This window comes from Macaca fascicularis, chromosome 7 (genome assembly GCF_037993035.2).
Source record: "Macaca fascicularis isolate 582-1 chromosome 7, T2T-MFA8v1.1".
In the NCBI taxonomy this organism is placed as follows: Eukaryota; Metazoa; Chordata; class Mammalia; order Primates; family Cercopithecidae; genus Macaca; species Macaca fascicularis.
The window spans coordinates 141,251,371-141,275,030 of record NC_088381.1 but is presented as its reverse complement, the minus strand read 5'-3'; the positions used below and the strand labels follow the sequence as shown (position 1 = coordinate 141,275,030).

Below are 23,660 nucleotides of genomic sequence, written 5' to 3'. Positions count from 1 at the left end.
GATTTTTTTTTTTTTTTTGAGGCGGAGTCTCGCTCTGTCGCCCAGGCTGGAGTGCAGTGACGCAATCTCGGCTCACTGCAAGCTCCGCCTCCTGGGTTCACGCCATTCTCCTGCCTCAGCCTCTTGAGTAGCTGGGACTACAGGCGCCCGCCACCGCGCCTGGCTAATTTTTTGTATTTTTTTTTCAGTAGAGACAAGGTTTCACCGTGGTCTCGATCTCCTGACCTTGTGATCCACCCGCCTCGGCTTCCCAATTGAATAAGTTATTTAATCTCTTTATGTCTCAGTTTCTTCATCCATAAAACGGGGATTGTTGTAAAATATAAAAGAAGTAATAAACTCTTAAAATAAGAGTAAGTAATAATAAGGCTCTTAAAATAATAGCTGGCACATAGTAAGGGATGATGAAATGTTATCTGTGATTATTATAAAATTCTGTACGTGGGTGCAAACAAACTCAAATTTTTAAGGCTTGACTGATATGATTTAGGACAACTAAGAAAGACTAGGTATCTTAGTCTTTTGTTGTTTATAACCTCAAGGAAATGATAGTGTGACTTGGATAGGATAAAAGTTAATGTAGGACAGGCTGACAAGTCATTTATAATCTCTTGAAGCCAGAGGCAGCACCTTAGCAAATAACTTAAAGCTTAGAAGAATAAGGTTTCTAGGCCAGGCGCGGTGGCTTATGCACTTTGGGTGTCTGAAGCAGGAGGATCACCTGAGCTCAGGAGTTTGAGACTGGCCTGGCCAACATGGTGAAACCCCGTCTCTACTAAAAATACAAAAAGTAGTTGGGCGTGGTGGTGGGTGCCTGTAATCCCAGCTATTCAGGAGGCTGAGGCAGGAGAATCACTTGAATCTGGGAGGTGGAGGTTGCAGTGAGCTGAGATCATGCCATTGAACTGCAGCCTGGGTGACAAGAGCAAGACTCTGTCTCAAAAAAGAAAAAAAAAAAGTTAATGTAACTTAAAGGGCTAAAAAGTTTCCTAAAAAAGTGTTTGGTTAACAGTTCTGATGTTGCCTATGCCAATCTCCCACTGTAATAATTAGAAGGAAAATAAACATTTAATATTTCTGAAATTGAGATGGATGGAAAACCCTTTGCCAGAATCTAGGAGAAATATTCAATTACTTATGAAATAGAAGGATCTGGAGAGAAAGACCCACCATTCCCAGATTTTGGCATAAGGTTCTCTGAAAGAAGGAAGGAAAACATTTTATGTCTTTCTTTCCTGTCGACTATCCTTGGACCTGTAGACACAGGGTTGGCACCAACTGGAAAACTGGGCAGCTATTCTTCTTTCCCAGTGACTTTCAAGCCTAAATAAAATATACAAAAGGAAGCTTTTGGCCAGGTGCTGTAGCTCACACCTGTAATCCCAGTGCTTTAAAAAGGCCAAAGTGGGAGGATTGCTTGAGGCCAGGAGTTTGAGACCAACCTGGACAACATTGTAGAGAAAAAATTGTCTATGAACATTTTTTTAAAAAATTAGCTGAACGGCTGGGCGTGGTGGCTCATGTCTGTAATCCCAGCACTTTGGGAAGCCAAGGTGGGTGGATCACCTGAGATCAGGAGTTCGAGACCAGCCTGACCAACAATGGTGAAACCCCATCTCTACTAAAAATACAAAAATTAGCCGGGTGTGGTGGCACATGCCTGTAATCCCAGCTACTAGGGAACCTGAGGCTAGAGAATCGCTTGAACCCGGGAGGTGGAGGTTGCAGTGAGCTGAGATCACACCATTGCACTCCAGCCTGGACAACAAGAGCAAAATTCCATCTCCAAAAAAAAAAAAAAAAAAAGAAAAATTAGCTAAACATGGTGGTGTGCACCTGTATTTCTAGCTACTTGGGAGGCTGAGGTGGGAAGATCTATTGAGCCCAAGGAGTTCAGGGTTACAGTGAGCTATGATCCTGCCACTGCACTGCAGCCTAGGTGACAGAGTAAGACCCTGTCTTTAAAAGAAAAAAAAAAAAGGAAGCTTTTCTTTCTCAGTGAGACTTAAACAAACATTCTGATACTGCAAATTATGTTTCTTGTCCCTGACCCTGATATTTCTAAACTCCTTTACCTTGTTCAAAATTGTTCTACAGCTTTTAGCTTTTAACTAGCTATATAATTTATTTATATTTATTGTTTATCTCCCACACAACTAGAATGTGAGTCCCGTGACGGATTTGTTCACTGAAGTATCCTAAGTACCAAGAACAGTGCCTGGCAAGCACAGACACTCAAAAAATATTTGTGAGTTGAATGAACAAAATCTGAGGCTAAAGCCTCATATATTATACTAGTAAAAGCATAGCAGCTTTAACTGAAGACAAGGCAGGGACTTACAGTTCTACCTACTGGGTCCTGCCGTTGCACCTTGTGGCATCACTACAAGGAGCACAGTTTGAAGCTACCTTACAAGTAATGATCTATGAGGTTGCTGGAATATGGTTCACCCATTTCATTTTATCCCTTCTTTCTGTATTACCCAAAGACAGTAATTCCCAGGAAACATCTGGGCCTGGGTGGGGTGGTGGTAGATGCTTGCAGTGGCTATGGAAAGGTTCATTTTTTATGGGAAATATACTTCCTAAATTGTAAAGCTCTATTCCAACGTCAGTGAGAGAGAGAATCCTGGTTACAATTTTTATGATGTCAGTTGAGAATGTCATGCTAATGTTTTATAAACAACAAAATAAGAAAAAAATCAATAAAGATAGGGATAAAACCCTAAAAGTACAAACAGAATCAGATGAACCTAACTGTATTTCGGCTCCACTTAAAGTAAGTAAAATGGTATACTCTTAAGATGAGCAGAAATATAAACAATAATGAATATATAAACTGATGAATAATGAAATATAATGAAATGAATATAACATATATTGAAGATATATAATACAATGAATATAATGAAATGAATCTTGAAATATAAATATAAATAATAGTGAGTCCTAGTTTCTAGGCTTTTCTTTTGTAGTGGTATGAATTAGCAATTTTGAAAGTGTTTTTTGTTCTAGGACTGAACAAATGAGTAAGTGTATTGAGGATAATGGGAGTCAAGTTTTTTCATTGTTGGAGAAAGGAGTTTTATATATGGAAAAGAGAAAAGGCTAGAATAAACCCTGTGATGTTAGATTTGAATGGGAAGTTATGGTTTTTAATATCTATTAATATCTATGTAATGTATTATTAATCTATATTTAAATATTTAATATCTATATAAATACAGATTAATACACATATGTATATTTTCATATAGATATACATATATAGGCACATACATGTGTGCATGCATATACACAGACATATACATTTTTATATATTTATATATATATGTATTTCAGCTTTGTTTGCTAAGAGGGCCTAGAAACAATTCCTTTGCCTCTTTTTTTTTTTTTTTTTTTTTTTTTGAGATGGAGTATTGCTCTGTCGCCCAGGCTGGAGTGCAGTGGCATGATCTTGGCTCACTGCACTGTCCACCTCCCAGGTTCAAGTGATTCTCCTGCCTCAGCTTCCCAAGTAGTTGAGATTACAGGCTCCTGCCACCACGCTTGGCTAAATTTTGTATTTTTAGTGGAAACATGGTTTTCACCATGTTGGCCAGGCTTGTCTTGAACTCCTGACCTCAAGTGATCCTCCCACCCCTGCCTCCAAAAGTACTGGGATTACAGTCGTGAGCCACTGAGCCCAGCCACTTCTCTTTCTTAACCCATTTATACTGCTGTAACAGAATACCTGAGACTGGGTAATTTATAAAAAACAGAATTTTATTTTCTCACAGTTCTGGTGGCTGGAAAGTCCAAGATCAAGGTACTGGCAGGTCCAATTGTCTGTTCTGGAGACGAGGAACACAGTGTCTTCACATGGCCAAAAAGTGGAAAAACAAGCTAGCTGAAGCTGCACGAAGCCTTAAATCCCATTTAGGAGGGAGTAGCCCTCCTGGCCTAATCACTCCTTAAGGGCTCCACCTCTTAATACTGTCACATTGGTAACACCTGAATTTTGGGGGGGACCTATTCAAGTCATAAAACCCTGTAACAATGAACACACATAACTGAGTCCTATATATTTCAATATGGACTGTAGACATATAGTAAGTTTTTTTTTTTTTGAGATGGAGTCTCGCTCTTTCTCCAGGCTGGAGTGAAGTGGCGCAGTCTCGGCTCACTGCAAGCTTCACTTCCTGGGTTTAAGCGATTCCTCTGCCTCAGCCTCCTGAGTAGCTGGGATTGCAGGCACACACCACCACGCCTGGCTAATTTTTTAAAATTTTAGTAGAGACGAGTTTCACCGTGTTGGCCAGGATAATCTCAATCTCCTGACCTCGTGATCCGTTCACTTTGGTCTCCCAAAGTGCGGAGATTACAGGCGTGAGCCACCGAGCCTGGCTGTTATATAGTAACTTTAACATTGGTACTGATTTGCTTAACTATACTGTGGTTATCTAAACAAGCATTCTTGTTCCTAGCAGAACATACAGAAATATTTAGGACTAAAATGGTATATAGTGTTTACAGCTTACTCTCATATGGTTCAGAAAAAAATGTATGAGATGGACCTGGTGTGGGCTCACTCCTGTAATCCCAGCACTTTGGGAGGCTGAGATGGGAGTCCGTCCAAGAGTTCAAGACCAGCCTGGGCAACATGGTGAGACCCCATCTCAAGGAAAAATCTCAAGGAGAAAGAGAATGATACAGCAAATCAGATGAAATATAAATAATTGATGATCTTTGCAAATGTCTTTAAAATGGAAATTACATAAAGTTAAAAATTTACCTAAACTCTTTTCATATATCTTAGTTGTAATCCAACTTGACTTAATTTATAGAACTCACAGAAATGACAAAAAATTATTTAAAGAAAGTAAAGTAGCAAAGGAAATGCTGATCATGCAGAAAAATTTCAAATTGTTGGCATACAGAGAAGAACCTGATTGTTTTATTTGTTGTTCTGTCATTGCATAGTAACCTCGAACACCTCATGTTCTATATTTATTTGCTTTAAATATTTTTAAAATAGGTAGTTCAAGGATTTCCTAAGCATTTCTTATTTAATAAGTTTTCTTAGGAAGGGGCATTTTGTAAAAATTAGATGGCCTTTGTTCTAGACAGTTGTACCCTTTTGTATTGGTGTTAATCCATTAATCTTACTCATGTGGGCAGAGCCCTCGTGGTCTAATTATCTCTTAATGGTCCCACCCCCCCCCCACTACCATTAGATTTCAACATGAGTTTTTGGAAGAGACAAACATTCAAATCATAGCAAACTGGAAGCACAAGAGTATGGATAAATTTCCTAGACATAATGTTGAGTGAAAGAAACAACAACAAAAGGGTAATATTGTATGATTTCTTTTTAGTAAAATTCAGTATAGGCAAAACACATCTATGATGTTAGTTTAGTTAATTAAGATAGTGGTATCTTTGGTAGGGGAACGGGAAGTGGCTGGAAGCAGGAACATAGAGGAGCTTCTAGGGTGCTACTAACGTTCTGTTTTTGATCTGGATTCTAATTATGTGTGTATCTTTGTGAAAAGTAATTGAGTGCTACACTTTGTATGCTTCTTTCTACCTATGTTATACCTTAATAAACTATTTTTAAAAGGATTTTTGTATCATATGTAAATCTGTTACTAAGGACACTTTTTAAGTGTATTTTTCATAAAATGCCTTTGTTAAGTTCTTCTGGACGTGGGAAGAGATGTGGACAAAAATTAGGCTTCCTTTTATTAATCAGCTCTATGTAACTCATTTCACATCCCTTTGTGTCTTACTGCCTTAATTCTTAGAGTTAATTTTTGTGTCCAGTTATAGTTTTTCACTTTATAAAGTATTAATAAGTGAATGAGTGAACAGTCTTATTTTAAGTCTGTTCTTTTTTTAAATTTTTCAAATTTCTTAATGTAAAATTCTAAGTACAGTATTTGAAGGTAAATGGCAATTGAAGATATGGCTATTATTGTCAAATTCCTTTTTGAAAATGTTCTAGGGCCAGGCGTGGTGGCTCACACCTGTAATCCCAATACTTCGGGAGGCTGAGGTGGGTGAATGACAAGGTCAGGAGTTCGAGACCAGCCTGGCCAACATGGTGAAACCCTGTGTCTACTAAAAATACAAAAAATTAGCTGGGCATGGTGGCGAGCATCTGTAATCCCAGCTACTCAGGAGACTGAGGCAGGAGAATCGCTTGAACCCAGGAGGCGAAGGTTGCAGTGAGCTGAGATGGTGCCACTACACTCCAGCTCGGGTGACAGTGTGAGACACCATCTCAAAAAAAAAGAAAAAAGAAAAGAAAATGTTCTATTAGATTTATTTAGTACATTTTTATTACCCACTTTCCATTTTAGTGACACCTGAGAGACAATATACACCTCCATACTAACAGAAGGAAAACTTTTTAGTTTAAGTTGTTTTTATATTCAGAAGTTAGGGTTGTTGGAATTCCACTTTTCAAATGCTGCAATTTCCATGAAGTCTTTTCTTGTTTCTTCTCTCCAAGTCAGTGATCTCATCCCCCTCTTAAGGCATGTTGCAATTTGTGCCTCTCTTAAAGCATTTGCAGTATTTTGTCAAACAGGCTTTTAATATTCCTTTTCTTGATTATGAGAATCAAGAGCTTAGAAATTATGTCAGTATTTTTCTGTACTCCTCTTAATACTGAATATTGTGACTGTATTAACACACAGTAGGTTCTCCATCAATAGTTTATCCCAATTGCTGTGTTTCTTTTCAATTTTTTTTTTTTTTTTTTTTGGAGACAGAGTTTTGCTCTTGTTGCCTATGCTGGAGTGCAATGGCGCGATCTCGGCTCACTGCAACCTCCGCCTCCTGGGTTTAAGTGATTCTCCTGCCTCAGCCTCCCAAGCAGCTGGAATTGATTACAGTCACCCGTCACCACACCCGGCTAATTTTTTGTATTTTTAGTAGACACAAGGTTTCGCTATGTTGGCCAGGCTGGTCTTGAACTCCTGACCTCAGGCGATCCACCTGCCTCGGCCTCCCAAAGTGCTGGCATTAACAGGCGTGAGCCACTGTGCTGGCCCAAATTGCCATGTTTCTAACCTTGAATACCATTTCATAGTTTAATTTTGCTTGTGTAATTTTCTTTGTAAATCAAATATTTAATATATAACTGAATAGATACTCTGTGACCACTTTCCACTTTTGAAAGCCAAATCCCAGTTCTATAACTGTCATTCTAAAATATTTACCCTCTTGCCAAACACATATTTTCTTTGGGGACAGAAATAAATATGCAAAACAAATTCCAAGCCAAGTTTTGTTTTGTTTGTTTTGTTTTTAAACACTTTGCAGAAACTGCTGTTTGCTACAAGAGAATGAATGGAATTTTTCGTTTAAGTTTACGTGAAAATGGAAATAAATATAGGACTGTGGGATTAAACATGGAGATTCTCTAGAGTGTTTTGAAGAAGTTTCCCTTATATTCCATTGATCTTGGTGTTCATTTTCCCTATGACTTTGCCAATATGTCTCTCTCTTTCTGTTTATTTCTTGTAAATATTCCTTCCTATCAGTGCCACATGAGTCCATTCTTTTTTTTTTTTTTTTTTTTTAAACTGGGTCTCACTCTGTTGTCCAAGCTGGAGTGCAGTGGCGTGATCACAGCTTGCTGCAGCCTTGACCTCCCAGGCTCAAGCTATTCTTCTGTCTCAGCCTCCGGAGTAACTGGGACCACAGGTGCATGTCACCATACCTGGCTGATTTTTAAAGTTTTTTGTAGAGGCGAGTTTTCCCTATGTTGCTCAGCTTGGTCTTGAACTCCTGGGCTCAAGTGATTCTCCTGCCGAGGCCTCCTGAAGTGCTGGGATTACAGGCATCAGCCACTGTGCCTGGCCCAAACTGATCCTTCTTGACACAGCTCTTCCTGTTTTGGGCCCCTTGAATACTAATTACTGGTCTTACTAGGAATATGTGTAGAATGGGATTTGTGGGAGTTGCTCTCAATAAATAACAATATTGTATTTGTCTCTCTCTCTCTCTCTCTCTCTATACACACACACACACACACACACACACACACAATATTTTATTTGAAAGATCGAGTAATTTACCTGTAGATATTTGAGTTTTATATAGGGGAATTATTTATCATGTATTAGAGAAAATTGTGGTTCTACATTAGTGTGTGGATCTTACAGTTGGAGTAACTTGGAGTGATCGTCTTCTGTATATCATTATAATAAAGTCTTATTTTATCGGGAAAATGGGACATCCTCTTTATTTTGTATCTAGGTATTTTGTTTGGAGTTACTATGTCAGTGCAATGCAGCAATAATTATGTTACTAACAACAATTTTGTGAGATGTTTATTATTCTCATTTTACAGATGAGGAAACTGAGGCTTGGTGAAGTTACGAAAGTTGTCCAAAATTACACAACTTGTAAAGGGCACAGCCAACATTCAGAGCCAGGTCTGTCCAACTTCAAAACTCTTAATCATAACCATGAATCTGAAATAGCTGTGAAGTATCAACCTGTGATAAGTTGTGTTAGTATTAATATTGCTTAACTGTTGTTTAACAATTACTGATAATATTTTTAATGCTGAGTGTTTTTGTCCTTTATAATAATTTCACATATCTTTTCAATATTGTGAAAAGCAGTATAAATGGTATTTAAGGGTCTAGTCTCTGGAGACAGACTAATTGGGTATGAATCCTTTAGCCACTTCATTTACTTGTTGTGTGACATTGGAAAAGTTGCTTAACTTTTCCATACTTCAGTTTTCCATCTGTAAAATTGTGATGGTAATATTATCCACCTGATAGGGTTATTGTAAAGATTGAACGATTTAATACATACAAAGCATTTACAACAATGCCTGGCACACAGTAAGCATTCAGTGAATGTCAGTGATTAGTATTATCATCTCCTAGCAACCATTAAAGAAAATTATCATAATATCTAATTCTGTATTAGGAAATTTGGATAAAGCAATGTTTAGGCAGCAATGTAGGACATGGCAAAACTTACATAAAACAAAATTAAACTCGAATGAGTTAGATCTAAAGAATATTATTCATTTGATCAAATTCAGGTCTATCTGTTATAAAGCAACTTGGGCAACTGCTTATAGATCTCACATGTACAAGAGCCTTACATATATAAGGCCCATACATAAGTCCACTAGAAGTACCCATTGAGCCTAACATGGTCATTGCATTATGAATGTGTTTTGTCTGCCTTCCCCTTCAGAATGCAATTTATATTTAGAATAAATGTCCACATTTTCAGGTAGTTTATGAGGAGATGGTGTTTTGGCAGCCTTGACGGAAAATTACCAAGAACTAAAACCTCATGTATTACGTAAAACGTTGGCAACATTTTATCACTTGCAGGAGTGCTTATTAGAACTTGCACTATGGTGAATGTGCACACTGAATGACTTTGAACCAGTGGGACCACTAGTTCAACTAGAACTCAGCCATGAACTGATTATGTATTCTTTTCTCATACTTGTTTATTCTAGCTGTCAGAATCCTAAAGTGCTGTATTAACTATTACTACAATTTCTTTAAAGTAAGATACCTATGATTATTTACTAATAATAAGTTTATATCTGTTGCATAAACATCCATGAATGGGAGATAATTTGAGCAAAATTATACAAAAATTCAAAAGCTATTTAAAGATTGGGACCTGCCTTGTATGAACTCCAGAGCTCTAGCTTTTTTTTTTTTTTTTTAAATTTTTTATTTTTTTCTTATAGAGACAGAGTCTTGCTATGTTGCCCAGGCTGGTCTGAAACTCTTGGGCTTGAGCAATCCTTCCACCTCAGCCTCCCAAAGTGCTGGTATTACCACCATGCCCAGCCTATAGCTTTTATTCTGCATATACATTTAACTTATTTCCTTCTTTTATGGTATTGAGACTTACTATCCTTGATCATAGAGTATCTTTTTGGTTATTTAGATATTTAAAATATTTTTCAGCAAATTATTTTTCTCTTTTTTCCATAAAGAAAAATAAGATGGCCAGGCACGATGGCTCACACCTGTAAGCCCAGCACTTTGGGAGGCCGAGATGGGCAGATCACTTGAGGCCAGGAGTTCAAGACCAGCCTAGCCACCATGGCAAAACCCCATCTCTACTAAAAAATACAAAAATTAGCCAGGTATAGTAGCACACACCTGTAATCCCAGCTACTTAGCAGGCTGAGGTATGAGAATTGCTTGAACCTGGGAGGTGGAGGTTGCAGTGAACCGAGATCACACCACTGCACTCCAGCCTGGGTGACACAGCGAGACTGTCTTAAAGAAAAAAAAAGAGACCTTATTTCTTGTTACTATTGTAAATGGTATATTTTTCCTCTTTGTTTTCTTTGCATTTTCTGTTTTGTTTCTTTCCCGTGCTTTATTTTTTTCTCTTGCCTTAACTATGCTATTTAGGACTTTCAGTACAGTATTCAATGCAAGTGTTAGTAGTAGGCATTCCTTCATTTGAGCCCAGGAGTTTGAGATCAGCCTGGGCAACATAGCAAGACCCCATCTCTAAAATAAATAAATAAAAACTAGGCAGGTGTGTAGGTACAGCATACCTGTAGTCCCAGCTACTCAGGTGGCTGAAGTGGAAGGATTGCTTAAGCCCAGGAGGTTGAGACTGCAGTAAGCCATGATCGTGCCACTGCACTGTAGCCTGGACAACAGAGCAAGACCCTGTCTTAAAAAAAAAAAAGGGCATTCTTATGTTGCACTTAATTATTTAAAGGAAGTACTTATTTTGTTTCACTATTATGGCTAAGGTTTGCTGTATATATGTATGTGTATTTATTTATTTTTATTTTTAATTTTTATTTATTTAAGACAGGGTCTCACTCTGTCACCCAGGCTGGAGTACAGTGGTACATTCTCAGCTCACTACAACCTCAGCTTCCCAGGCTCAAGTGATCTTCCCACCTCAACCTCCTGAGTAGCTGGGACTACAGGCGGGCATCACCATGCCTAGCTAATTTTTGTACTTTTAATAGAGATGGGGTTTCACCATGTTGGCCAAGCTAGTCTCGAACTCCTGACCTCAGGTTATCTGCCTTAGGTTATCCGCCCACCTTAGCACGGTGGCACAGGCTTGAGCCACCATGCCCGGCCTGCTATATATTTTTGGTAGAAACTTCTTCTAGGTTAAAGGCATTTCTCTTCCTAGTAGCCCAAGATATTTTTTATGTGAAGAATGAGTATTGAATTTTATCAAATATGTTTTCTGCATTTACAAGATGATCACATAATTTTCCTCCTTTATTCTGTTAATGTGGTGAATGACATTTATAATGTTGAATTGCTGAAATAAACCAAACGCTGTCATGATGAACTTTTTAGAAAAAAATATACAGTTGGATTTAGTTTATTAATTTGTTTTGTTTTTAAAAGATGGGATCTTGTTCTGTCACCCAGTCTGGTGCAGTGGTATGATCATAGCTCACTGTAGCCTTGAACTCCTGGACTCAAGTGTTCATTGCACGTCAGCCTTCTGAGTAGCTGGTACTACAGGGGTGCACCATCATGGCTGGCTACTTTTAAAATTTTTTGTAGAGATGAGGCCTTGCTATGTTGCCCAGGCTGGACTTGAACTCCTGGGCTTAAGCAGTCCTCCCACCTCGGCCTCCCAAAGTGTTGGGATTACAAGCATGAACCACTGCACCTGGGCTGTTTGAGATTTTTGCATTTATGTTCACTCACAGGTGAAATTGGCCCATAATTTTAATTTCTTGTCCTTATTTGGTTTTGGTATCCAGATTATGCCAGCCTCAAATAATGAGTTAGAAACTGTTTTTTTCCCCCTGAAAAGATTTATTTAAGACTAGAATGATCTTTTTATGAAAGTTTTGTTGAACTTCTGTTCAACTGTCTGGGCATGGTATTTTTAGGGGTGATGGGTTTAATATTTTCCTGGGGAGGTATGCAGTATTCTGAATGGTTTCATTTAGGATTGTGTTTCTAGTTAAGTCAGTTTTTAGAGAGTGTCTTTTTGTAGGAATTGATCCATTTTGTCTGAGCTCTTTTTTTTTCCTTTTTCTTTTTGAGACAAGGTCTCTGTTGTCCAGGCTGGAGTGCAGTGGTGTGATCTAGGCTCACTGCAACCTCCACCTCCCAGGCTCAAGTGATTCTCCTGTATCGGCCTCCTGAGTAGTTGGGACTACAGGCACACACCAATGTGCCCAACTAATTTTTTATATTTTTCGTAGAGATGGGGTTTTGCCATGTTGGCCAGGCTGGTCTCAAACTCCTGACATCAGGTGATCCACCGGCCTCAGATTCCCAAAGTGTTGGGATTACAGGTGTGAGCCACCGCGCCCAGCTTTATTTATTTTAAATTTTTCATTTTTTTAATAGAGACAGGGTCTCACTATGTTGGCCAGGCTGGTCTCAAACTCCTAGACTCAAACGATCCTCCTGCTTCAGCCTCCCAAAGTACGGGGATTATAGGCATAAGCCACTGCACCCAGCCCATGATCACCCTTTCAAGTGGCCTTTTCTCCACTTTTTGATAACAAATTTTAATGAGTAACCAATATTCTATATCATTGAGGCTTGCCGAGGTTCTTGGAAAGCTGATTTTCTGTTAATAATAGAGTGATAGGCCAGGTGCAGTAGCTCACTGTAATCCTAGCCCTTTGGGAGGCCAAGGCATGTGGGTCACTTGACCCCAGGAGTTCAAAACCAGCCTGGGTAACGTGTGGCAAAACCCCATCTCTACAAAAAATAGCTGGGCATGGTGGTGCGCACCTGTAGTCCGAGCTACTTGGGAGGCTGAAGTGGGAGGATCACCTAGTCTGGGAGGTCACAACTGAAGTGAGCCATGATCACACCACTGTACTCCAGCCTAGGTGACAATAGTGAGATGCAGTCTCAAAGAAACAAAATTAGATGATAATTTTCTTTTTCTTTCACCTTCTGTTTCTCCTCCTCCCCCTTTTCCTCGTTCTCTTTTCTCTCTTTCTCTCACACTTTAACATCTCTGGAACTGGGAATCGTCTCCCATTGGGATACTTCTTATTATTGTGATATTTCACAATAAATGAACAATTCTTAACAAACAATTTTAGCAGTTTTTTTTTTTTTTTTTTTTTTTTTTTAAAGACAAGGTCTCACTCTGTCACCTAGGCTGGAGTGCAGTGGTAAGATAATGGCTCACTGTAGCCTCTTCCTCCTTGGCTAAAGTGATCCTCCCACCCCAGCCCCCCAAGCAGCTGGGACCACAGGCACACAGCACCACGCCTGGCTAGTTTTTGTATTTTTTGTAAAGATGGGATTTTGCCATGTTGTCCAGGCTGGTCTCGAATTCCTGGGCTCAAGCAGTCCACCCACCTCAGCTTCCCAGAGTGTGGGGATTATAGGTGTGAGCCAGCACACCTGGCCTCCATGTTTTCTTTTTCAGTGGAACATAAAATAGTGGTGCATCTTATAATCAGTAGTATCTTAGTTTTGAGGAAACACATATTTTTACATACATAGCATGACTTTTCATCCTACCCCATTCCCTGTTTGAAATGCCCCTTTTCAGGCCGGGCGCAGTGGCTCACGCCTTTAATCCCAGCACTTTGGGAGGCCGAGACGGTCGGATCACGAGGTCAGGAGATCGAGACCATCCTGGCTAACACGGTGAAACCCCGTCTCTACTAAAAAATACAAAAAACTAGCCGGGCGAGGTGGCGGGCGCCTGTAGTCCCAGCTACTGGGGAGGCTGAGGCAGGAGAATGGCGTGAACCCAGGAGGCGGAGCTTGCAGTGAGCTGAGATCCGGCCACTGCACTCCAGCCTGGGTGACAGAGCGAGACTCCGTCTCAAAAAAAAAAAAAAAAAAAAAAAAAAAAAAAGAAATGCCCCTTTTCTGTTTCTTTCATTGTGTTCTTATATCATTCAAGACCTTGAGGTCTTGATAAAAGTTATTTTAAAATAAAAAATTTTTCATCCTGGCTCTTCTAGTACCTAGCACAATATTTTGTTGGATACAGAATATTGTTTAATTAACAATTGATAGGAGCTAAATGATAAGAACTTATGAACACAAAGAAGGAAACAACAGTCACAGGGGTCTACTTGAGTGGGGAGGGTAGGAGGAGGGAGAGGAGCAGAAAAGATAACTATCGGGTACTGGGCTTAATACCTGGGTGTTGAAATAATATGTGCAACAAACCCCCATGACACATGTTTACCTGTGTAACAAACCTTCACATGTACCCCCAAACTGAAAATAAAAGTAAAAAAAAAAAAAAGAAATTCTGAAACATCAAAAAAATTAAAGGAAGAATCTATGTATAATCATAGCACAGGCTTTGACATATTTATATTAGTGAACAATTATTTAGCTTTTTGGTAAAAGGAGAATACTTAATATTTACATTAGTTAAGATTATTTTGGATAGAAAGAACAGAAGCCAATGCTTTCTACCTTTAGCAAGTTAGATAACTTACTGAATGGATGCTGAAGCATCTGATGATCAAGGAAGAGCTGAAGCAATGAAACAAAGTAATTAGAAACTATAGGCCAGGTGCAGTGGTTCACACCTATAATCCCAGCACTTTTGGAAGCTGAGGTGGGCAGGTTGCTTGAGCTCAGGAGTTTAAAACCAGCCTCGGCAACATGGCAAAACCCATCTCTACAAAAAACACAACAATTAGCTGGGTGTGGTGACATGTGCCTGTAGTTCCAGCTACTCGGGAGGCTGAGATGGGAGGATTGCTTGAGCCCGAGAGGTTGAGGCTGCAGCGAGTGAGATTGTGCTGCTATACTCCAGCCTGGGTGACAGAGTGAGACCCTGTGTCCAAATAAAATAAAATAAAAGATAAGATAGACCCTGTCTCCAAATAAAATAAGATAAAATAAATTGTGAAGGAAATGAAAAGAGTAGTATAATAAGGAATCATAGAGGATGGTATTTAGAAAGTAGAAAAAGACGTCAACTTTTAGGTTGAGAGTTAAGAATGAGTGGGAGACAAATGTATTGGTGAAGGGTCTGGGAGAAGAGTATTTCAGGGAGAAGGAAACAACAGGCCTAGAGTGAGAATGAGCTTGCAGTTAACTGAAAGGATCATAAAGAGTTAGTTGGGAAGAATGCCACCTCAACGCAAGAGAGACATGCAGGGGCCATACTTTTTTTTGTTTTGTTTTGAGATGAAGTCTCACTTTGTCGCCCAGGCTGGAGTACAATGGTGCGATCTCGGCTCACTGCAACCTCTGCCTCCCAGGTTCAAGTGATTCTCCTGCCTCAGCCTCCCGAGTAGCTGGGATTACAGGTGCCTGCCCCCACACTTGGCTAATTTTTTTGTATTTTTAGTAGAAACAGGGTTTCACCCTGTTGGCCAGGCAGGTCTTGAACTCCTGACCAAGGTAATCTACATGCCTCGGCCTCCCAAATTGTTGGTATTACAGGCGTGAGCCACTGCGCCCAGCCGGGGCTATACCTTTATATGCTAACATGTACTGTGTATTTGTGATGTTCTGATACTATTGTAAGCACCACTTCTTGAGCAGTGTGAATTATTATGCCATTACTGACTCACTGAATAGTGAGAGTTTGGATTTTATTTCAAGATACATTGGAAAGCCATGGAACTATTAAGCAATGCCATGATCCATTTTACATTTTTAAAGATTACGGTGGCTAATTTGTACATAGTTGATGAGAGAGGGACGACAGAGGACATAGAAATAAATACTAGGGCTTATACTAGTCCATGTAAGAGGCAAAGTTATCTTGGACTATGGGTGATGGAGTTAAATGCAGTGGACAGTTTTGAGATGTATTTTAGAAGTCTTTTGTTGATGGCTTGGATAAGGGGAGAGTCGGGGGTGAGGGAAAAAGAGAGGAGCAAGACAAGAGAGGACTAAAGAATTGAAGAGACATGTGTAGATATTTTGCCAAGTTATTTGTCAGTAAAGGGAAGCAGAGCTGTTTTTAACAGCTTATTTCTTATTTCTGTAATTTTTTCAGTGGCATTTTTTCTGTCTCCTACCCCATTCCCTCTACCACCTCCCCATTCTTGGAATCAAATGTATTTTTATTCTAGTCTCTCTCTCCAGATTGCAGCACCTTTTTCTCATCCCACACTTGACAGATGCAGGAGGAAAGCTAGTGTAAAAAGTAGGCCAGCATCCTCAGCAATTCTGCCCTTTTTCATCAAGATGTTCCTTGCTAAATCAATCCTTGCTATATCAAAGCAAAATTATTTTGTTTTATAAGTAAAGATTTAATTCTTAAAGTAATATTATTCTAATGAAGTCAGTCTGTATATATGTGTATTGTGGAGTTTGGGGTGATGGCTATATGTATTTTTATCTCTAAAGTCTTAACGTGCTTTATTGTTATTATTATTACTATTTTGAGGCAGATTCTCACTCTGCCACCCAGGCTGGAGTGCAGTGGCACAATCTCGGCTCTCTGCCTCCTGGGTTCAAATGATTCTCATGCTTCAACTTCCTGAGTAGCTGGAATTATAGGCTAGTGATAATTATTTATTAAGAAGTATTAAGCAAGATATCATAATTATGTGTTTTTGTTTTTCCAAATTCATTTTTTAAAAAAGAAAGTAACAAGATACTTAGACCCTAAACTGGCTGACACTTTCAGTCTTTTCTCTTATTGGGCAACAGAATGGTACAACAATAAATAGCTGCCCAAAGAGCAAATAAACTTGTACTAGATCTATTTAGACAGACATTGTTGGATGTCCTCTTTTAATGGAAGTTGTCAGTGGTTCCTTTGTCAATGGGAGGTTGGACTATTACACCTTCAGTCTCTTCCAACACTGATGATTCTCTGGTCTTGTATGCTGGGACTTTTCCTACGTAGTGACATAGCCTCTACTGTGATGGGGGTCTGTTTTATCTTTCAATTCTTCAAATTTATAGTATGCTATACATGACAGGCAGTGTGTTACAATGCAAGGGTATATTTAAACAAGTAAGATACAGTCAACCATTAAGGAAATAGGAACTTACTATAAGGTTGATGCATACAATAATAGAAGTAAGAAGAAGGTGTTAATCCGAATTATATGAAGTGGAAGGACCTAACCAAGCCAAATAGGGGCTTGTCAAAAAAAAAAAAAAGAGTCTAGCTTCCCTGAAGAGGTTAACTCCTGAACTGACTCTTTAAAGATGAGTAGACTTTAACCAGACATGCACAGGTTATGGTATTTCTTTCTAGGCAGAGGGAGGAACATATACAGAGGCTCTGAAAGAGGGCATGCTTTGTTTGGAGAACAGTAAGTAGTTTAGGGTAGCTGGAGGTTAGTCTGTGAATGGGGACTGGTAAGAGAAGCCAGATGAAGAAGGACTGTGTTTGCCATGCATTTGGACTTTGTCTTGAAGGTGGTGTGAAGCAATTGAAGGGTTTTAAAAAGAGGGGATACATGGTCAGATTTGTGTTTTAGAACATGTTAGGATGGAGCTCTGTTAGAGGCAAAGAGACTAAAATACTTGAGTATCACTTATACTTGAGTATTTTGGTCTCTTTGCCTCTACAGAGCTCCATCCCAGTATGTCTCTAAATTATTTAAAGCAATAATTTAAGGAAAAATGTCTCAGGATAGTAGGACTGAAACAGTTGGGGAGAGGGATGAATTCGAGAGCTACTAAGGACGTAAAATCAGGCCAGAGAAAGGCTGAGTGCAGGGATGATTTTCAGGTGTCTGGCTTGGCCAAGTAGGTAGCTGAGTAGTTGTCTTTGCTAAGACAAAGAAATTAAGAAGAAAGGAATCATACAGGGTTTTTTGTTTGTTTTTTTTGTTTGTTTTTTTTTGTTTTTTTTTTTTTTTTGAGACGGAGTCTCGCTCTGTCGCCCAGGCTGGAGTGCAGTGGCCGGATCTCAGCTCACTGCAAGCTCCGCCTCCCGGGTTCACGCCATTCTCTGGCCTCAGCCTCCCGAGTAGCTGGGACTACAGGCGCCCACCACCTCGCCCGGCTAGTTTTTTGTATTTCTTAATAGAGACGGGGTTTCACCGTGTTAGCCAGGATGGTTTCGATCTCCTGACCTCGTGATCCGCCCGTCTCGGCCTCCCAAAGTGCTGGGATTACAGGCTTGAGCCACTGCGCCCGGCCTGTTTGGTTTTTTTGTGTGTGTGGGTTTTTTGTCTGTTTGTTTGTTTGGCTTTAAGATCATTTGGAGAGTGCCAACTTGAGTAAGGAGAGAGGTTTTTCATTTTCTTATACTTGTATTTGTGTATGTTTTTGTTTTTTATGTTTATTTATTTATTTACTTAACTTCTTTTTGAGACACAGTCTTGCTCTGTTGCCCAGGCTGGAGTGCAGTGGCATAATCTCAGCCTACTGCAACCTCTGCCTCAGAAGAATTCAAGCGATTCTTCTGCCTCAGCCTCTTGAGTAGCTGGGATTACAGGTGTGTGCCTCTACGCCCAACTAATTTTTGTATTTTTTGTAGAGACGGGGTTTCACCATGTTGGCCAGGCTGGTCTCAAATTCAAATTCCTGACCTCGTGATCCACCTGTCTCAGCCTCCCACAGTGCTGGGATTACAGGCATGAGCCACTGTGCCCAGCCAATGTATGTTTTTAAAATGTGATTTAAAAGAATATAGCAGGATGTATTTTCTTTCTTTCTTTTTTTTTTTGGACAGAGTTTCTCTCTTTCGCCTAGGCTGGAGTGAAGTGGCGCAATCTCGGCTCACTGCAACCTCTGCCCCCCAGGTTCAAGTGATTCTCCTGCCTCAGCCTCGAGTAGCTGGGATTACAGGTGCATGCCACCACGCCTGGCTAATTTTTGTATTTTTAATAGAAATGGGGTTTCACCATGTTGGCCAGGCTGGTCCCAAACTCTTGACCTCAGGTGATCCACCTGCCTTGGCCTCCCAAAGTGCTGGGATTATAGGCATGAGCCACCGTGCCTGGCAACAGGATATATTTTCAAGGAAGGTTATGGAATTCTTTTTGGAAGTCTTGTACAGTAAGGTAGGCCTTCATTTAGGTAGTTTAGGAATAAGTGATCTGCTTAAATTCATTTTTAGAAAATCCAGAGGTTTTTACATTGCCAGTCCTCTGTCAGAATTTCTACCTTTAAAGATATATGGTAAGATTGGCTTGTTTGTGCAAACTAGCTAGTTTGGTGATAGTTCTGCTGTGGCATTATGGATTTTAAAATACAAAATGACTTTCCTCAGAATGAAACTTTGATTTCCAAGTCTTTATTGGTGACTTGTGGGAATTGATGTTCAATCCATTGCTATTTAACACTCCTGACAGAAAGGACAGCTTTTTATAGCTTTGTCACATCATTTTCTTGAGTTAAGATCACTTTTAGGCTAGTTGAGGTGCTTGCATCCTTCATGGAAAGAGTGAGACATGCTTCTTATGCTTCTTAACAGAAAATTGGAGGTATTAGTTTAAGATTTTGAGATTTTACTCTGCAAGGGGGTACTTATTATGTTTGTTGTTTTTTTGAATGTTCTATAATTTCTTCTAAGTTAGGTCTCCTTTCTCTGTAGTTTTGTGATTTCTACTGTACCTTTGACAGCATTCAAGAGGTAACTCTTCCAGTAACACAATAAAGAACTGACTATAACACTTTGTTTTTTTTTTGAGACGGAGTCTTGCTCTGTCACCCAGGCTGGAGTGCAGTGGCGCAATCTCGGCTCACTGCAACCTCCGCCTTCCAGGTTCAAGCGATTCTCCTGTCAGCCTCCCAAGTAACTGGGATTACAGACGTGCACCAGCATGCCTGACTACTTTTTGTATTTTTAGTAGAGATGGGGTTTCGCCATGTTAGCCAGGCTGGTCTCCAACTCCTGACCTCAAGTGATCCACCTGCCTCGGCCTCCCAAAGTGCTGGGATTACAAGGGTGAGCCACCACACCTGGCCAACACCTTTTAGTTACAAAGTTGATAATGAAACTTGTACCTTTGTCTTTTTTTTTTTTTTTATGTTGCTATGATGATTATCGATATGGAAAGGCATTCTGACGTCATACTGCTTGCAAGAAATTCTTCTGGCCGTGTGTGGTGGCTCACGCCTGTAATTCCAGCACTTAGAGAGGCCAAGGCAGGAGGATTGCTTTCACTCAGAAGTTTCAGACCAGCCTGAGCAACATAGCGAGACCTCATCTCTACTTTAAAAAAAAAAAAGGCCAGGTGTGGTGGCACATGTCTATGTAGTCCCAGTACTTGGGAGACTGAGGTGGGAGGATTGCTTGAGCCAGAGAGATATAGGTTGCAGTGAGCTGTGATCACGCCACTACACTCTAGCCTTGGTGACAGAGTGAGACTGTCTGAAAAAAAAAAATGTTTTTTCTCTAGATTTAGTCCTAGTAGCACATTTTTTTTAAGTGTGCTTATTTATTTATTTACTTATTTTTGAGACACAGTCTCACTCTGTCACCTAGGCTGCATGATCTCGGCTCACTGCAACTTCCACCTCCTGAGTTCAAGTGATTCTCCTGCCTCAGCCTCCTGAGTACCTGGGATTACAGGTGTGCGCCACCACACCTGGCTAATTTTTGTAGTTTAGTAGAGACGGGGTTTTGCCATGTTGGCCAGGCTGGTCTTGAACTCCTGACCTCAAGTGATCTGCCCACCTCAGCCTCCCAAAGTGTTGGGATTACAGGCATGAGCCATTGCGCCTGGCTTTAAGTGTGTTTAAAGAAAACTATATTTTATTCTTCATGACATCTTTTATAAAAATGTGATTGTAATCCCTGCTTTGCTCATATGCTAATAATGAGGCCAAAAGATTCCTAAATTTTAGTGTTTCAGAATGATTTTTTTTCTTAATAAGTATACAGGTTTTTCGAAACTGTTAGCAGTCTATAATTTGGCCCACATGTACGAATTTCCATTTTCAGGTGTTGGAATGGATCTGAGAGGTAGATGGGTAGGGAGAATTTCTCATTGGTTTGTTATAACTAAAGTTCTTGAAAATTCTGAGGATAATATATCTTCAAATCCTACTAGAAGTTATTGTTGTTCTTACAAGGACCAGTATTGTAGTTGTCTTTTCAAAACGTAAAATGATTTGTTTGTTTGAACTTAGTGTTACTCTAAGAGGAATTGTTCTAATCATTCATTTTCCCTTTACACTGTGGTTACATAATAATTATATATTGCTTAGATAAAAGCCAAAACCTTTAATTTTGGAAATTAGATTTTTGGTTAATGTGGTAATCCAAAGTTTAAATATGTAAGAAGGTAATATTTCTTTTAAATATTTTTTTTCCTCTGTCTTCAGGCTGTAAAAATTAAAATGAACAAACTACGGCAAAGTTTTAGGAGAAAGAAGGATGTTTATGTTCCAGAGGCCAGTCGTCCACATCAGTGGCAGACAGATGAAGAAGGCGTTCGCACTGGAAAATGTAGCTTCCCAGTTAAGGTAAGAGCTGATGTTTCTATAAGTCTGTATGTGGAAAATAACTGACAATCTAGTGTATGTGAAATCTCATTAATAAGGACAATTAAGAGAACCCTCCAAAAATCAAATCCCTTCACAGTCTGCTTCAATGATAGAATTAAATGAGAAAGAAAGGAAAATAGGCCGGGCACAGTGGCTCAAGCCTGTAATCCCAGCACTTTGGGAGGCCGAGACAGGTGGATCACGAGGTCAGGAGATTGAGACCATCCTGGCTAACACGGTGAAACCCCGTCTCTACTAAAAAATGCAAAAAATTAGCCGGGCGAGGTGGCGGGCGCCTGTAGTCCCAGCTACTTGGGAGGCTGAGGCAGGAGAATGGCGTGAACCTGGGAAGGGGAGCTTGCAGTGAGCCGACACCCGGCCACTGCACTCCAGCCTGGGGGACAGAGCAAGACTCCGTCTCAAAAAAAAAAAAAAAGAAAAAGGAAAATAATGAGAGAGAAAACAAGATAGATTTTAATTAGGGAGTTTTCTTTTTATATTTAAATATGAATTTCTGCTATATAATGTGGAGTCAGTACAAATATTCTGATAAGAATACTAATCCTGAAATACCTAAAGATCCTAAATTATCAGGACTCAAATTTTCAGTGGAATGTGCTTACTAACTGGTGAAACTGAGGGAGTGTAAGTCAGCTGTCTTAAATACAAGTCTTGCGTATTTTAGAAATCCTTAAATGAGAAGAGTTAAATAAAAGGGAGTTTTCCCTTTAATCTTCTAACTTTTAATGGTACAGGGGTCATTTAAACTAATGCCTTCAGTTGTAAGATCAGAAAGTGGAGACTCACAGAGGTTAAGAACATAGTGAAGATACTGAGAAGGCAGTGATATACAGGTGCTTTTCTTTGTATTGCCCGAGACAGGTCATATTTTAGTGAAATGAAAGAAATGTATATGTTATTTGCTATTTAATAAAAAGAAGCAATATATTATGTAATCACAGTGTGAGATGTATTAAATGTGGGGCCAAAAAAATAGAATTAGACCAAATGTTAATATCTTAAAGGAAAAATTGTAGTTCGATATGAAATGTTAATTTTTTGTCTATTTACTAAATATTCTTCCTTTTTTTTTTTTTTTTTTTTTTTGAGACAGTCTCTCTCCATAGCACAGGCTGGAGTGCAGTGGCATGATCTCGACTCACTGCAACCTCCACCTCCTGGGTTCAAACGATTCTCCTGCCTATGCCTCCTGAGTAGCTGGGACTACAGGGGTGCTCCACCTCACCCAGCTAATTTTTGTATTTTTAGTAGAGACAGGGTTTCACCATGTTGGCCAGGCTGGCCTCGAACTCCTGACTTCAGGCGATCCTCCCACCTCGGCTACCAAAGTGCAAAGTGCTGGGATTACAGACATGAGCCACTGCACCCAGCCTATTTCCTATATATTCTTTTTTTTCTTTTTTTTTTTTTTTTTTTGAGATGGGATCTTGCCATGTCGCCCAGGCTAGAGTGCAGTGGCACCATCTCGGCTCACTGTAAGCTCCTCCTCCTGGGTTCAAGCAATTCTCCTGTCTCAGCCTCCCAAGTATCTGGGACTACAGGTATGCACCACCACGCCCAGCTAAATTTTTGTATTTTTAGTAGAGACAGGGTTTCACCACATTGACCAGGCTGGTCTTGAACTCCTGACCTCAAGTGATCTGCCTGCTTCGGCCTCCCAAAGTGCTGGGATTACAGACATGAGCCACCACACTCAGCCTATATAGTCTTATAAGTGTAAATATTCTTATGATTTTCTTCCTCCTTTTTACTGCCTCAGTACCACTGACTTAAATATGGGCTAAAGCTTCAGAAAGGAAAAAAAGAATCTTCCATATGACAGGAAAAGTGATCTTAAATATACAGGTTAGAGAAATGCATGGCTTTTTAAATACACTAATTTTTCCACCGTCTTTTAATAACTAGGAGTTTTCCTAATCACTTAACTTTGTTTACTTAACTCATTTGCTGAAATTTTTAATAGAAATAATATTTTAATTTTAAATGTTTAATATGACATTAAATTATGAGAAAAATCCTACTTACATAAAAATGAATACTTTTTTTTTTCTGTATTATCTCCCCCACCATACAGTTGGCTTACTTTGGCTATTTAAGTTGAATATTACGTATGTAGAAAGAGGCACATTGGTTGCTTGGAGTATAAATTACAGCCTCTTAGGGAGGCAATTTGGAAATATCTATTAAGATTTTATTTATTTTATTTATTTTATTTATTTTTTATTTTGAGATGGAGTCTTGCTCTGTCGCAAAGGCTGGAGTGCAGTGACAAGATCTTGGCTCACTACA

General features: G+C 39.5%; 1 protein-coding gene across 50 annotated transcripts in view; it reads left to right on the top strand.

Moving 5' to 3' along the window:
* NUMB (NUMB endocytic adaptor protein) overlaps window positions 1-23,660 on the top strand; it is a 193,111-nt gene that overhangs the window by 89,676 nt on the left and 79,775 nt on the right. For 27 of the 50 annotated variants that reach the window (XM_073997746.1, XM_073997726.1, XM_073997740.1 and 24 more), the window contains 2 exons: window positions 8,345-8,429; window positions 21,189-21,329. In XM_073997746.1, coding sequence (XP_073853847.1) covers window positions 21,204-21,329 — 126 coding nt within the window. In that variant the 5' untranslated portion in view covers window positions 8,345-8,429; window positions 21,189-21,203. The remainder of the gene's footprint in view (window positions 1-8,344; window positions 8,430-21,188; window positions 21,330-23,660) is intronic. The other 23 variants (XM_073997748.1, XM_073997728.1, XM_073997742.1 and 20 more) reach the window with 1 other exon arrangement.